At 39.3% G+C, this 15,973-nt stretch overlaps 1 protein-coding gene across 4 annotated transcripts in view; it reads left to right on the top strand.

The window, feature by feature from the left end:
- ldlrad4a (low density lipoprotein receptor class A domain containing 4a) overlaps positions 1-15,973 on the top strand; it is a 103,398-nt gene that overhangs the window by 84,589 nt on the left and 2,836 nt on the right. For 2 of the 4 annotated variants that reach the window (XM_066690876.1, XM_066690878.1), the window contains 2 exons: positions 12,704-12,858; positions 14,438-14,491. In XM_066690876.1, the coding sequence (XP_066546973.1) occupies positions 12,704-12,858; positions 14,438-14,491 (209 nt within the window). Of the gene's footprint in view, positions 1-7,379; positions 7,457-12,703; positions 12,859-14,437; positions 14,492-15,973 lie in introns of those variants that run through there. The other 2 variants (XM_066690879.1, XM_066690877.1) reach the window with 2 other exon arrangements.

Genomic DNA, 15,973 nt, shown 5'->3' on the forward strand with positions numbered 1-15,973 from the left:
ATGGAAAGATAGTCCCCCCCCTTCTCAATGAGTCGTAGTGCCTGAAGAGAGGTCAGCGCTCCTGTGTGTCAGCGTGGCCTCTATCAGCCCAGCTGAGCTCAGTGGCAGTGCTGTAAATCAAGGGAGTCGCAGGCAGCCTTGACATTGACCATGGGACTCTTTGTGTCTGACTCTCAGAATGTAATCCTAGCCAGTGATCAACAAGGAATTTCATTCAAAAAGTACAGGTTTACACCCCACCTCCCCCATTAATCCCAGTCCATGCAAAAACCTTTCCTGTATTAATTAACATGCACACAAGCTCAAGAACCTTGGAAATGGAATCTATTTATCTAATGTATATTTCAATTGGTCTTTTTAAGGGGGTTTATCTTAATGAACCCCAATGATGAAGAAAATATTTAAGAGTGGGGTAAAGGGTTTGAAAAATCAAATGCACTGTTTCAGTTTAAGCATTTGTCTGAGAGCAGCAGTCACCTATAGCAACCTGGGTTGTTGGTAAGATTGTTGCTTGGAGAAATTAATAAATCCACAAATCAAAAAAGGCAGATTTTTGAGAATATTTTCTAAGCTTACTGAGCAATGTCTGGTTAGTTGTACTTCTCGGTTTTCTCTCAGATCGACACAGGCATAATGTTGATCATGTTTTGCCTGCATTCAGTTGGCTTCAAGCTGGTTTCAAATGTAATTACCTAAAATTGTGTGAGCTTAGAAGCTGCCTTTTTCATCCCTTCCCTGAAGAAGCTCCTGAGGTTTGGTTTCTTATCCCAGGAACTTGAATTTCATTTAGTGTCACCTCCTAACCTTATTTGTTTCCATTTGTTTAGATTTTGTAGTGCACACATTATCAGGGGACTGTTTACTTGCTTTGTGTCATCAATAAAAAAAAAGAAAACCTTAATAAGATGGATAAGAAACTCTGAAAATGCAGCTTTTTTTTTTAAATCATTTTGTGACCAATATTGAAGCGCAAGGTCCTATAAAACACACACTCAGACACCACAAGCACAATAGAGTCAGGTCTGCATATCATTAGATGTCATATGCCCTCTCCTTTACTTAGAAATGTACTCATGCATGCAGCATCCGTCATCATTAGCAGTGGCAGAGCAGGGCCAGGCAGACAGATAAAGTTGGTAGACGAGGGGTTTGTGAATTAGATATTGGCTTCCCCTTTGTCTTGCTTAGGCTCGTGGTGACTCTGAATGTTTATGGAACTGTAAATTATTAAATGAGGAAAAACAAGACAAGAACACGGATGCATAGCAGGGCAATTTGTTATTGTGTTCAGTAATCAAGCATTACTGGAGCTACATCGGGGGAATTGTTTTTGCTGCTTTTTATTTTTGATACCCGAACAAAACCAGTATTTCTCTCCTCACCTTTTTTCCCATAATACTATATTCCCAAATATAGGTTTTTAATTCCATTATTATCAGTGGGATTTTAAGGCATACTTAAAATAATCATTACAAGTAGACATATAGTCTTCTGGGCTGGCTGTATTTTAGCGTTCAGTAATCTTCTAGACTTGTCTTCATACCTCAAGTGATTTTATTTGGCCCCAGTTTTTTCAAATTCAGACGTTCAGATAGATCCCCAGTTAGCATAATCTGAGTTGTGAGTACCCTCTGTTCTCTCTGGTGGTGGTTGTGCCTCAAGTATTGCCAGACAGGGTTAGGCTACTCTGATCTTTGCCTGGCCTTGCCGTAGTCCTGAAAGGTAGACTTAGTGTTATAGGGCAAGACAAAAACAAACATACTCCCCTGCACCCCATATAGCAGCAACACTGACCTCTGACCACAAATGTTATTCTTATTCCTTCCATAAAATACTTCGAGTTACTAGATTGTAAATATTGCCCAAGTAAGCTTTCTGACTTTGGAAAGCTATTATTAAATGAGGAAACGTTTTAATTTACGTTATGATTCATCACAGATTCAGCTCTGTCTGGTAGGACTTTTGTTGTGCTTCATGAGTACCTTGCCAGAGCTTTCTATCTTTGGGCCTACTCCCTGGTTGTGAGAACTTTTGGTGGGGGTGTTGACAGAGTCATAATGAAACAAAGGTGGGTTTCACAGGATGGATAACATCTCTTCTGGAAGGAGTCCATGGTTTGATGAGAATGCAAATCCCACTTGGAAAGTGATTTACGTTCTGCTGTGATGGTGAGGATTAAGCGCAACACGTGTTCGGCGAGATGAATGCTGTTAAACTGCTTCAAGATCTTCCGCTGTGAATAATTAATATAGGTCAGTGTTACAGTACAAGTTAGGTTTCAGACGTTAACCCCTGCATTTCCCAGCTCTGTAAAGGAAAGTGAATCGTATAAAAACCGCCACAGCAATGATGCCTGGTACAGAGCAGTGTAATCTGAATGTGGCTGTAATGTTTAATGGAGAATAGATTTTAGTTTTAAATCATTGCTCAGCTATCAATGTGATTTTAAAGTCACAGCATTTTGAAAACACAAAGGGACAATTTAGCTAAAGAGTTAGTTCTTTTCAGCATTATACAATATGATTTTAAGACATTTTCTCAATATTCATGTGCAAAGAAGCTCACTCACTCAGAGCCAAACTTTTTGATGCAGTCATGTGAAATAAAAAACCTGTACATTACGTGTTGATGCAAACGTATTGGTTTGATTTTAAATTTTTGAGGGTTTGATTGACTTAAAATGGCAGAACTCAATTTTTTGTTCTGCTGCTGCTCACTGCATCATAAATTGTGTTGTAGCAAAAGCAGCATTTCCGTTTTGTGAATCACCTACCAGAAATTGAACAGGTTCAGCAAAACCTTCCCTTTATATTTCCCCCTGGATTAGCACAGAGCTATGAGAGTAAAGCTCTTCAGTGTGCAGTTTGTATTTCGATTGTTTGCTCATTTTGAAAATTACAGGCAGTATAAAGTGAGGGTAGGCCCGTCTCCTTCACACTGTAGTCCCCAGAGTCTGAAACCTTATAGCTGGCTCACAGGTTTGAGTCAGAGCACATAAGGGCCAAGAGGGATTTGTCAGTGGCAATGTGGACTAAGATAACATTTGAGGGCAGCATTTCTTGCATATACCATTTCTTATGTAATAGTTTTTTTTACATAATAAGTCCCGTTTGAAGAAGGGTGGTAGGAGTTGTACTGAATGTTATCAGGAAAATAAATCTGTCTGAAATGAATTTCCCCACCCATTTCCTCCACCCAACCTGAACTTTTGAGCTTTCGGGAGCTTCGTTGTGGGTTTATTTTTTAATTTATTTTTTCTCCTCCATAGTTTTAGACTACGTTTCTCAAAAGTCACTATTATTTATTTATTAGCAGACGCCCTTGTCCAGGGCAACTTACAAAATATAAGAGCAATACAAGGTGCTATAATACAGTTCAAGGCATAATACATTTTAAAAATTCCAATTTACACGAGTATGAGATGTACAGTAAACAATATATAAAGTCTTGCATCCTAGATTGTAAAAGCTGGTAAGTGCAGACAAGATGTTATGTCACAGTTAAGAGTAAGGGAAAGGGGCCATAGGGGAAATCAAAATAAATACAAGTACTAGTTAAGCAAAGCAAGAATTATTACAAAACATTGTATTCGTGCTATCTTACAGGAGAGAAAATGACTAAATTACAAATACTGTATGAAAAGATGTGTTTTGAGTAAGCGCTGAAAGGAGGTCAGAGACTGCTGTTTTGACTTCAGTGGGAAGGTCGTTCCATCACTTAGGGGCCAGGGATTGACCCAAACTGAAGCCAATGCCAAAAAGTATTGGTTAGCAGTGTTTTGAGCAAACTTCGGTGAAGACATTCTCTCTAGATCAGTCCATAGGGGAAACCCCATACTGTGAATTTCCAGTAGGTTAAAAGCCAGGAGTAATTTATTTCCCAGGTAGATTTGAGGGTCTGTATCTCATTCCATATTCTGCTTCAAGAAATGAACTAGTGTATCGTTATGTCGTCACTAAAAGTCACTAAAAAGAGAACAGTCATCTTTTTTTACAAGGGTAAACCTTATTTTCCTGTCGGAGTCAGATGTAGTAAGATATAGGGGGGAGGGGAATGTCTAAATGTCCAGCTAGCTTTACATAAAAAGCCATGTGCTGTTTATCTGGGTTTAAATGGGCTAACTTTCTAATTAGTGACATCTTTTGGTCTCTAATTTTCTTTTCTGATGTTCTGGCCTTGCATTTATCCTGTATGTGCTGCTTTTCAACGTAGATGTATTAGTCCGTTTTCATACCAGCCTGTGACTGTCAGTTCTACCATTCCAATTGTGTGTTTCATGCTGACACCTCGTCTCAGCGGGAAACATTTTTTGTTACCATGTAAAGCTGCATTTTTCTTTTGATTCCACAAAATTATTATGTAAGGAACCTGCTCCACAGTCAACTGTATGTGAATTATTTGATGTACAAAACAAAATTAAATGACAAACATTTAACTTATCTGAATTTGATTTGGTTTTTAAAGTATTTATTGAATGAGATCTTGGTTATTACATTTGCATATTGTAATGTATAGTTTGTATTGTCATGAATGAGGACAGACCAAACAAACATGTTTTTAGTTGTTTGATATTTAAGTAAAATGCACTTGGAAAAAAAATACTTTTGAATAATGTATGCATCCAAATAAGATGTTCTTTTTACTTTCGTCTGAGATTATGAAGTGAGCTCATAGGAGTTGCTGAATAGTTTTGTCCTTGGTCATTTTAAATGTGAACACTGGAGGTCCTTAATATTTGACTGCCTAGTGTCTCATACTGCAGGAAAATGCAGCTGCCACCATGTAGAAATGAGACTCGGGAGGTAATTTCTCTGGGTGCAGCAGTTCCATGTGTGATGTCTGCCGCTTAATGAATAGTTCTGGTGTGAAAAGGGTTTCTCTGATTTACTGTTTACTCCAAATGTGCATGAGGCAATGTCTCCCGTAATGAGATTTCGTCCCGTCTCTGTTGCAAGGTGTTGGGAGGCTTTAGCAGGTGGTGGTTTGGCTCAAGCAGTCTGAGCGGTCTCTCAGTCTCGCTGTGAGGTTAAATAATTTAAGGAAAGACTGTGTTATGACACAAGACGTCTAGACATGTCTGGAGCTGGTATCTTGAGGTCTTTAATACTGGTGCTTTATCTGAGATTAGAAACAGAGGTCAGGAGTAAGGGCTCTGCTAAGGTGACAGAGCTGCATTCAGAACAAAACAAGAATGAATTGCCTCCAAAGCAAACGTGATTAACCATGGGATGTTTCCTTTTTTTTTTTCCTTCCTTTTTTCTCCCCACCTTTCCTCTTGTGCTGACACAATCTGACCAGACATGTCTAAATGTTTATTGAATTATTCTACCTAACGTCTATCGGGAGAGACAGTATTTTATCAGTTAGTCCTGTTGTGTAGCTTCTCTTATCTGAGGAGTGTGTGTGTGTGTGTCTGAGCTTTTGTACAGGGTGCCGTTTTCTCATTACATGGTGTGTACAGCTGTCACGTTAAGGTTAAGAAAGGCAGAAGAACAGAGAATGCTTTTTAAAAGTTTATCCCAGGCAAAATGGATATGCTTATATATGGATAAATACCATGCTTTAAAAAGCCATTGTCTACAATACATGGCAAACTGACCTCCCTCAGATTGGGGACTGGTCACCATTTTGGTCTTCCACAGATCTGGTCTGGAGGGGACCATTTCTCTTTCTAGACTTCAATATGTGCTCAGTAAATTCATGTGTGGAAAATGAAATCTTCCTGGACTATGTTATGACCTGAAAGGGTTCTTTTAGACCTCAAAAAAATACACAATTCAGATGATGCAATGAGAGGAAATTGGAATGGGAAAAACTGGACGGGCACCATAGCTTACCCTGTAATTGCCAGGTCAAGGGTAGAAGAGTGATTCTTGCATTCTACATTTGAGACTTTTGTTGAAAAGCAAACCCCTGTACTGGAAAGATATGATTTAAAAATATAATTTTGCCATATGGATAAATTTAATCTTACGGTAGCAAAGCTGCTCTTTTGGGTTAGTGAGCTAAGGACAGTGCAAGAGGTGTTTGACTTCCTTTGTATTCTTATTTTACCCTGCTACACACCGGAGAATATGATCACTTCTGTTGGGACCATTAGTCATGCTTGTTGGGGGTGTTTCAGAACAGCCGGATTAGTGTTTCTCTGAGCTGTGACTCGCTCTTGTCTGGCACATTCTCCTCGATGAGAAACCTGGCAGAGCTGTGGGTTTCCTGCCCACATAGCCTATTAGGTTGTGCCCATCCTATTGTTTGCCTGCCTTATGAAATGGTGGAGATAACAGGAGGATAGGAAATGTGTGGCTGCCTTTCTTGCAGCTTCCCCCCCCCCCACACACCCACAATGGCTTTGTTCTAAGATCAGCAAGCCAGAGCAATGTCTTTGCCCAGAGTTGATAACATGATTTAAGTTTCTCATAACCATAACTTCAGGAAATTCCCTGCCTGGTACTATTGCCCATCAACCTGGTGCAACTGAAAGAGGGAAAGCAAGAGAGAGGACAAACCAACAAAGCTTCAGTCTGTCTGTGTGGTTCAAGTTCATTGTGCCTGTGGAGAGCCTAAGTATGTCATACTTGCTCACTTAGCCTTCAGTGCTAAGAAAAGTCTGCTTAACTCCTTCTGGTCTGTTTAGTCTGCAGGACTTCCTGAGCTGTGGTGAGACTTGACTTTGTGAGTGATGGATGCACTTCCTTTCCCCTTTTTATTTGGACAGCTGAGCTAGGCAAGGACATTGAGCCTTTATTCATACCATTTGGTAAATGCGACTGCAACGACATGTATATGTGAAGCAGTTTGGTCTTTCTACTCGTGATGGTATAAGTGTCCTAGACTTTTGAATATTGCTTCATCATGAGTATAAAAAAAGCATACATTTGAATAGTTTTTTTCGAACGGAAATACTTTGTATGGCTATTTGGAAAGTTATAAGAGCAGAACTTGATTTAAACGGAACCAAAATATGCCCCTTTTTGCTTTTTTAATCGGTATACTTGTTTCCCCTTATAACTGTTCTCTTGCTTGAGGAAAAAAAAGGGCTCCAAAATAAAGAACACTTTCTGCCAGCACTAGTTCCTAGATTGTAAAGTAGTCAGCTGGGTTTTGCACAGGGAACAGGCCTTAGGACTTGTTGCGTTTCCGCCACTCGTCTTGTTTCCTGGCTTCGAGCCTCTTCGCTGTCTGCCTTTGGCCCTATGGTGAGGTCACAACACTGGAGTCTTGCACCCTGGGCCTGTTGATAGAGCCGCAGAGCCGGCAGTTGCTATAGCGACAGCAGCAGCTCTGCCTCTCCGCTGTGAGCTCAGCAGGCCGGGGAGGGGCCTGCCTGTAAGTGGGACAGCGCCGGGGCCCCGTGCAGCTGTTCAGAGCTGTGCTGGGCTGAGTATGTCGGTGAGAGACCAAGGGAATGTTACTGCCAGGAAGGTTGCCCAGCTCAGTCCCCCACTGCTGGAGAAAGGTACCAGTTTTAACTGCTCATTACCGCTCACTGTTGTAGCTCTGACTTGGGCTTTTGCTAGGCCTTACTGTCGTTTTATGGTTTGTTTAGTTTTCTTTTTGTTAGTTTTTTCTCTCCTGGGGAGAAGGTGTCTCAAAGGTGTTTTTTTTTTTTTTTTTTTTTCCAATGCTGAATTGAAGGTTGATTTTTTTTTTTTTTTTTTTCTTATTACTACAAGGTCTCTCTGAGTTGTTTTATTAATTTTAGTGGTATAATTGGCGGTTTTGTATATTTATTTTGTGTAGTGGTACTTGGATTGGATTTGTATTACTCCAGAATGAAGGTTACCATTGTTTGGTTTTGTATAGCAGTTCTTTTGTCAGGAAATTCAATTGGATGAGGTTGTTATAAAACGTTATCCTTCATGTCTCCAGATTATGACTAAAGTGCTATTTATGTGTCTGTGTGCTACAGTGCTGTGGAGATGAGAGGAAAGAAGTAGTAGCAACTAGATTTTTGCAGTAGCTGGCTTCAGCTGGTGTTCTGTTGTAAGTGCATAGTGGGTTGCCATTATTAAAGTTGAACTTCTGTAATTGAACTTCAATTACCCATTTTATTTTTCCCCATTTGTGCTGCTTTTTCTGTAGTTACCGTCATTTCAAAGCAAACATTGTACAATAAGACCGTAGTTTAAGTGAAAAGCAGCTCCCAAGTGGTCTTTCAGTTTAGACAACAGTCTGTTCCTTATCCAGGTCAACAAGTTTACATTATAGAATAAACTATACTGGCTGATCTAGCCATTCAATCAAGTGCATTGACCTGAGTGATCCTTATGGGACTGAGGTGGAAGGCTGCTTGAATTAGTGCTGATTGGGGAGAAGGTCCTTTAATCGTCACCTTTCATCGGCTTTGTTTGCCGCTAAACAAGAACAAAAACAACCCTTAGCCATACACTGGTTCCATCTGTAGGGAGAAGTTGGGAATATAAGAAAACAAACACACTGGCATTTGTGAGAGGTTAACCTTAACAAGAACACCTTTGACGAGGAAAAGGTGAAAGACTACATTTTAGCAACTATTGAAAAATGTAACCTGAGAATCAGAAAAGTTTACAGGGTTATTTGGTTATGCTATCCTTTTGGCTTTCTCCTGTATCACATGCCTTGTAGGAAATCAGAAATGCTTCCATTATTGTTGGTGTAAATATTGGAAAAGACAGTTGAGTGTTAATTACCCTCTTTTATGATTATTGACTGAAACAAAAAGGCAACCAAATCCTTCAAATAAAAAATAAAATCTGTATGCAAATATTGAGGAGAAAAGTCAGAAAATAAATAGGTCTGCACAAATCTCTAAAAAAGCAACTAAGACCAGGAAAAAGAAAAAACCTAGTAAGTAAACTGGTTCCACATTAGTGATATGTTGGCCTATATACTCCAAACATGTGCCAGGAGAATGAGATGAAAAGAAAAATTAAGCTGCTTCAGCTTTGTTAAAGTGCCTTCAGTCTTTGTTCTAAAAATGAACAGGTGCCGTTGCCAAATCTACAATATTCAAACATAATTTGAGTTTACTTAGTTTAGCATATCGGCTACTATCAAAAGTAAATGCATTTTATTTTGTTAAATTGGCTTAATGATTGGTCACTTTTAAGGGGACTGAAATAAGAGTGTAAATGACATGGAATCAAAGATCTGGAGTATGGCTGTTATTTTAACATTACATGTGGAAAGTGTTCCTCAGCTATCTGCTTCCACATTTTCACATCCCTCTTGTCTCAATTACTTCAGGTTGTGAAAGCTGCCTGCAGTCTTCGGTGTGAAATGTACCAGGCTTAACAGTGTAAGGAGAGTAAAGGATTTAAAATACCAGTAAAATGGTTGTTACATTTCCTTCTGAATAATCTTCATTAGTGAATAGTTTTATTTTCCTCATTCAGAGAACTTTTCCTTTATCCTAGGTGTCCTCAGGACATTGACCATCACTGCACATGTAGCTTCTACACGTGACAAAGGTTCATGTGAAAGACTTTTTGTACAAAATCACAGGGCCATCCAAACTTGGCCGTGCCAAACGCAATTTCTGGGATCTCAAAGTCTGAGCCTTATACCTCAAGAATGCTCTTAATCGGTACACGAGCACAAATGTCCTTTAGGTTGAAAAACAATGTTTAAAAAAAAAACTAAATATTGGCTTCCATGTTTGTGAAAAAAATTAAATAAACATGCATTACAAAATGACATTACCGGTGCTATGCTCAGCAACAGTAGCTAGTATTAAATAGTGCTATACCCATTCTGGTATTAAAGTTTGAATGTATTTTCTGCCATCAGCCTTTCCACAGTCTGAAAATGTGAACTTTATGCAGTCAACTTTTAATTAAGGTGAATTCAATTGGTGTAATAAAGATCTAATGCTTTTATTTATTCTTCACAAGACAGAAGCTGAATGGCCGTGCTGTGTTTAGAGCTGAAGTGAATTAGTGAGTGGTGTTTGTTGGCGTTCTCAGGGGAGGAATGATGTAATGTTACTCCTCTCCACCATGTTTTGAGTTTGTGGGCCGTATTCAAAATCATTTTTTAACTGCCCCTTTGCGAAATGAAAGATTTTGAATAATTTATAAATATGTATTTTTAAAATGCACATTTACCTAAGCTGGCATCATTCTATTAATTTAGGATCAGTTTTATTTAGAAGGCCTTTCTCTGGTTTTATGGATGGTGAAGTCTGGACAATACAAGCTAGAGGACAGTGTCTTCGGCCCTGTCATTCCACGTTTTGTATTTGGTTTCCAAATATGCATGGGCATGGCAGTGTCCTTGGCAAAAACTTACACAGGAGACATTGAAGCTCAGTAGAAACGTACTAGGATGGAGGTTTCAAGGCACTTGTGTAATTTAGACTTTTATTAAAATAAAATGTAAATGAGATCAGTGGGATCTTAATATTGAGTGTGCTATTTACATAAGTGGAAGGTTTTGAGATATGACTCCATTTTAATTTTGTATGGGCCTGGTTAAAACGACTTTGACAAAGCGCCCATTCACTCAGTGTAATTATTACATGGATTTGGATGAGAATATCTACATTCCTTCAATAATTTTCATCATTGCCAAATTCATCATTCAAAAATATATGTAAGTTATATCCATCTTAGAATTAAATGGTGGAAAATTCTGTTTTTACCAATACACAATTTAGTTATAAATGTATTTCATTAGGCAGTGCTATAAAAACTGTTTTTGAGGATCTCTCTTTGTATTGCAGACACATTATCAAGTGAAAAATAATGTTTATTGCAGAACTGAAGTTACAGTCCCAATGAATGTGGGCCACCTTCCACTTTTCAATATGTGCCAGACAGTCTAGATTCAAATCTCTGCAGGGAAAACCCCATTTCATATCTTGTTCAAACAACTGGCCCATCATTACAATATCTTATCTCAGGCTTTTCTAACCAGAGGTGATAAGGTCCTTTTCACACCCAATGTTAATTCAAATGAAATGCTCCAACACATGAATTTACCTCAACAAACATGAGTGCTAGGTCCAAGAATTGGTTTTCCATTTCAGATATTGGTTATTACCCAGATTATTTAATCCCAAACACTCATCTCCTCCTGTTAGTCTGCATGAGTTTTTTTCCATGGCCAAAGAACTTGGGTCAAATGTCCCCATCTCCTCCCCTCTCTCTGATTGGCACCTGATTGAGCTAAATGAACATTTTGTACAAATTAGGCATATAACTGGTTTTCTGTTTTGCCAGCCAGGATCTAGGCCTATCCCAACACTTGTTAATCTGTATAAGACCTGCAGCCAGAAGGCTTGCTCTTTGGTGGGCTAAGTCCTGTAATATGTCTGGCCACTTCACCGCAGATGGTCGTCCCTGTCCCTGTTACTAGCTACCGTGCTATTTATTATTTTTTAATCTCAACAGAAGTTCCTTGAAATGGTAAGTGTTGTAACAGAGGTTTTTACTTTGGTGATGGTTTTTACTTTCGGTATTGTTGCTACACATCGTATTTTTCTTTTTTTGATTAAGTGCAAATAAGTTCCAATTTAGTATTGTTTAATATAAACCTAGCTTTGCTTCTGCATTCACAGGCCATCACTCATTTTCAAGGTGACATTTTTTCGGGAAACTTTGCAGGGGGAGTTATTAAAGATACGTACATGTTTTATTTTGGTTTTTGGCTTTTTGTTCGTTCCTGTGTTCATTGGGATATTATGCTCGTAATAGAAGCCAATGACAAATGTTTTGACATCCGTCTACAGTGATTCAACACATTTTCTGCAGTGGAAGACAAGGGCTCTTCTTACTGTTACCGTACCATTACAGGGGTTTGTGTCATTGGTGCAGTTGGCAGCAGGCAGAAACAAGGCCTCTCTGTATGAACTGTAATGGCAAGACATTTTTCATTTATGTGCCAAGCAGTACCAACACGAACGCAGTTTCTCGGCAAGTCAGCATGCTTCCGAGTGGCATGAAGAGGGTTGACCGATGGCAAGATCCAGCTCGGCCGTGGTGCACATTCTTGTCATTCGTAATGCAGGCTGAACGGTGGGATAACAACCACTTGTTATGGGAAAGAGAAGTAAATGAAAAGCAAGTAAATCTAATGCATGTGATCCCACATTAGCCTTGTCCTTCAATAGGCAGGTCAAGTTAGTACCGCTGACGATTCCCCATGTGCTGAGCCAGCAGGTACAAAAGGAAATATTTGAACTGTCTGGGATTCGAGTCGGGTTCAGCTGCAAATGTAGATGAGGTGTAATATTAACCAGTGTTGTTCAGCCTTCATGGTGGTAATTGGAAGGGTATAGTCTATACAGTATAGAGCAGGAATGAAACTGCACTCTGTTGACCAACTGCCTCCATGTCTGTGTGGTTGTTCAAGAATATGTGAGTGTTTTACAGTAATAAGTGATTGGCCCCTAAAGACCAAGGGATGGGCCACAGTTTGTCTGCAGTAGAGTTTGCAGTGATTTCGTCTGAACTTCAAAAGTACGTCAAATTCTTTAAAGGGGTGAAGAACCTCCATCGTTAGGAATAACTTTTTCTGCTTGGTTACAAAACGTTTATCCTGACTAAATGATATGACATATGACATAAGCTGTCCTCTGGTGCCCCCTTGTGATGAGGAAAGGTTCAGCACTGTAGCAGTTCTTCCATGTTTTTGTTTTTTTTTCCAAATAAACAAATGTGAATGAGATGAATAGATTACCTATTTCTTTATCTTGCTCTCCCTTTTTCTTTTTTTCCCCCAGCTGAACTGGAGTTTGTTCAGATAATCATTATAATTGTGGTTATGACCGTGATGGTGGTTGTGATCATCTGCTTACTAAACCACTATAAACTCTCCACGTGGTCCTTCATCAACCGACAGAGTCAAGGCAGAAGACCGGAGGAAGCACTGCAGCCGGTAAGTGCCGTTAACCCTCTGCAGGTGTGCTCTGGCTTCCCCCAGCAAAGGTTTCAAACATGCAGTCTGCTGTACATGTAAAGTCTGAAATCCTAGATTATTCCCAGAGTCATGGATTGAATGTGTTTGGACAGCATGGATGGCTGGAAAAGCCCCAACACTTCCACATCCATGTACAGTGCAGTAAGTAGCGCCAGAAAAATAACCTTATTCAATACCAAGCAGTACAGTACAGTCTCTTAATCTTCTCGGGAACATTACTCTCCAAAACTGTCTGAAATTGCAAGTAATGTAGTCTCTGCAGGGTATTGGTACCTACGTGCCTAAAATGATGCATTTTCTTTGTTGGTGTTTTTTGGTATTTGATGTATTCGCTGTTGCTATAGTGTAGCGATGCGGACATGTTGAGTTTTGTACGCCAAACACCACATTTCCTTCTGTTAAAGTTTAATCGCAACTCCTTGAGCATGCTTTTTTTTTTTTTTTTTTTTAACTGGTCCTGCATGGCTCCCACGTTTTTTAAATCTGTTAAGTTTTCTTTTATTTATTCTAGAAGGATTTGCTGACATTTCCTGTTCAAATAAATTCCAGTAGCCAAGTTTTGAGGTTTTGTAAGTTGACCTTAAGCTGGGCCTACCTGTGTGTCCTGGAACTAAGTTCCACAGGCTACTAAAACAACTGTCAAGTTTATTATTTTACTAACCATATGCACAGATGTGACAAGAGTACTGTTTTGAGTGCCTTTATCTGACATGCTTCATAGGCTTGAAGTCCAGGGGTTATAAATTACTTGGGCTCTGCTTAGTTTAAGAGCTGGCTTTCAGAAAACTAATCCAAATCCGGGAGCATACTAGTCTTCTACTAAATAAATCCATTTGGACTGGGATACATTGGTGTATTCCAATGGTTAGAACGAAAGCAGTAGTATAGTCTGGTATAGTCTGCAATGCCTCCTCTCTACACACTTCTCCTACCCAGAACACTGAGTAACAGGTGCTGCACCAAGTCTTTCATACCGAAAGCAGGCTTCAGAGGCTGGTACTGAACAGTTCTCGTTTGAAGATGGTATAGATAATGGGAGTTTGAAGACCTCCTCATTTGCTTTATATTCTGGAGGAAATGGATGGACTGTGTGCAGCCTTTTAAGGCTTGAACAACTGCAGAAGAACACCCAACCCATTATGTTGTTTGTAGATTCTTAGAGCCTATAAGAGTGATTCTCTGGGCCTGATTATGAGTTTTGTTTGAACCATTTTATGTCAGGAGCCTGTCCTTGTGATGGAGACGCATCGTTCGTGGAGGAAGTCTGTTGCTTTCTTTGTTCAAATCGGACATTTTTCACAGTACCTCAAAAGTCATCATTATTGGGCTAAAAACATTGAGCATTTATACTGACACTGCTGACATAACCCTGAATGTTTTAGGGTTTGAGCATAACCCTAGTCCTGATATCTAGGCCAGAACAGTTTGTGCATTCCCAATGCAAGGTAATTCATCCCATCAGTAAAGCAACTGCATCCTCAAACCTGGGGATCCAGCCGCTGTGCCCTCACCAGTCATTCTGATTTCTCTCTCCCAGGAGGGGTGCCTGTGGCCAACTGACAATTCAGTATCACGACAAGGAGCTTCAGAGGTAAGACTGGAATTGCATGGATCGCCTGAGTTTAAACGACTGCTCCGTGACAGCCAGCACTCTGACACCAAGCTGCTGTTCTTTACAGCATCAATAAACCCATTTTGCAATATTGTTCAACATGCATGGCTAATATAGAAAGCAGTAAAGACTTGTGTGTGGTGCTTTTGATGTGCTGGTAGTCCTTAAGACCTCTTTGTCTCCATTTACACTGAGAACAGATCATTTTAGAAAGTAACGAGGCAAAACCCATTCCAGTTTTAACTTAAATATATATATAATGACATTTGAAAATGCCTTGTGATAGGACTAATTATGGAATGGACTTTAATCTATGCAGTTGCCAGAATCAATTATTTGCATTGGATAATTTGAACCATCTCTGACTCCAACTGAGACAAAAATCTGATGACCCAGTTTGTGTTTTCTTTGATGACATAAAAGTTTACCTTACAGTTAATATTGGGAAAGAAGCATAAAATCTAAAGCATCTGTTATTCCACCTCAGTGAAGAAGGATCCCAATCCATAATGATGACTTTTGGGGAACAAGAAAGCAAATGGTCGTTTTTGTGACTGCTGCAGATGTTCATTTTTTTTTTATTTTGAGAAAAAACAATAGGGTGTGTGTCTGTTGGGGTAGGGGCGGCAGGTTGCCTGTGTGTGTGTGTGTGTATCGCAAACAATTTCATTTACAATTAAATGTACCTACAGACAGGTACTGTTTGGCTGTTTTGAGTTCCAAGCCAGAACTAAATGAATGGTTTCAGCTGGAGATAATGAAATTGCTTTCAAAATATATTGTCTGAATGGTTTAAGTACTAAATATGTTGTCCTAAATTTAAAAATAAATTAATATAATGAGTCTTGAAAGCTTTAAACTGAAGGAAGTAGCTTTGTAAACTGGATATACGATTTTATAAAATCAAACTAAAAGCCTAAGCCTCACATTATGGCACTTTCAAGTATGATATATTTCAATCATGCATTTTAAGTGTTCCCTATTGCTTAACATACAGTGAGGGGAAAAAAGTATTTGATCCCCTGCTGATTTTGTATGTTTGCCCACTGACAAAGAAATGATCAGTCTATAATTTTAATGGTAGGTGTATTTTAACAGTGAGAGACAGAATAACAACCAAAAAATCCAGAAAAACGCATTTCAAAAAACGTATACATTGATTTGCATGTTAATGAGGGAAATAAGTATTTGATCCCCTATCAATCAGGAAGATTTCTGGCTCCCAGGTGTCTTTTATACAGGTAACGAGCTGAGATTAGGAGCACTGCCTTTAAGAGAGTGCCCCTAATCTCAGCTTGTTGCCTGTATAAAAGACACCTGTCCACAGAAGCAATCAATCAATCAGATTCCAAACCTCTCCACCATGGCCAAGACCAAAGAGCTGTCCAAGGAAGTCAGGGACAAGATTGTAGACCTACACAAGGCTGGAATGGGCTACAAGACCATTGCCAAGCAGCTTGG

Source organism: Amia ocellicauda, chromosome 18, assembly GCF_036373705.1.
Source record: "Amia ocellicauda isolate fAmiCal2 chromosome 18, fAmiCal2.hap1, whole genome shotgun sequence".
NCBI classification, from domain to species: Eukaryota; Metazoa; Chordata; class Actinopteri; order Amiiformes; family Amiidae; genus Amia; species Amia ocellicauda.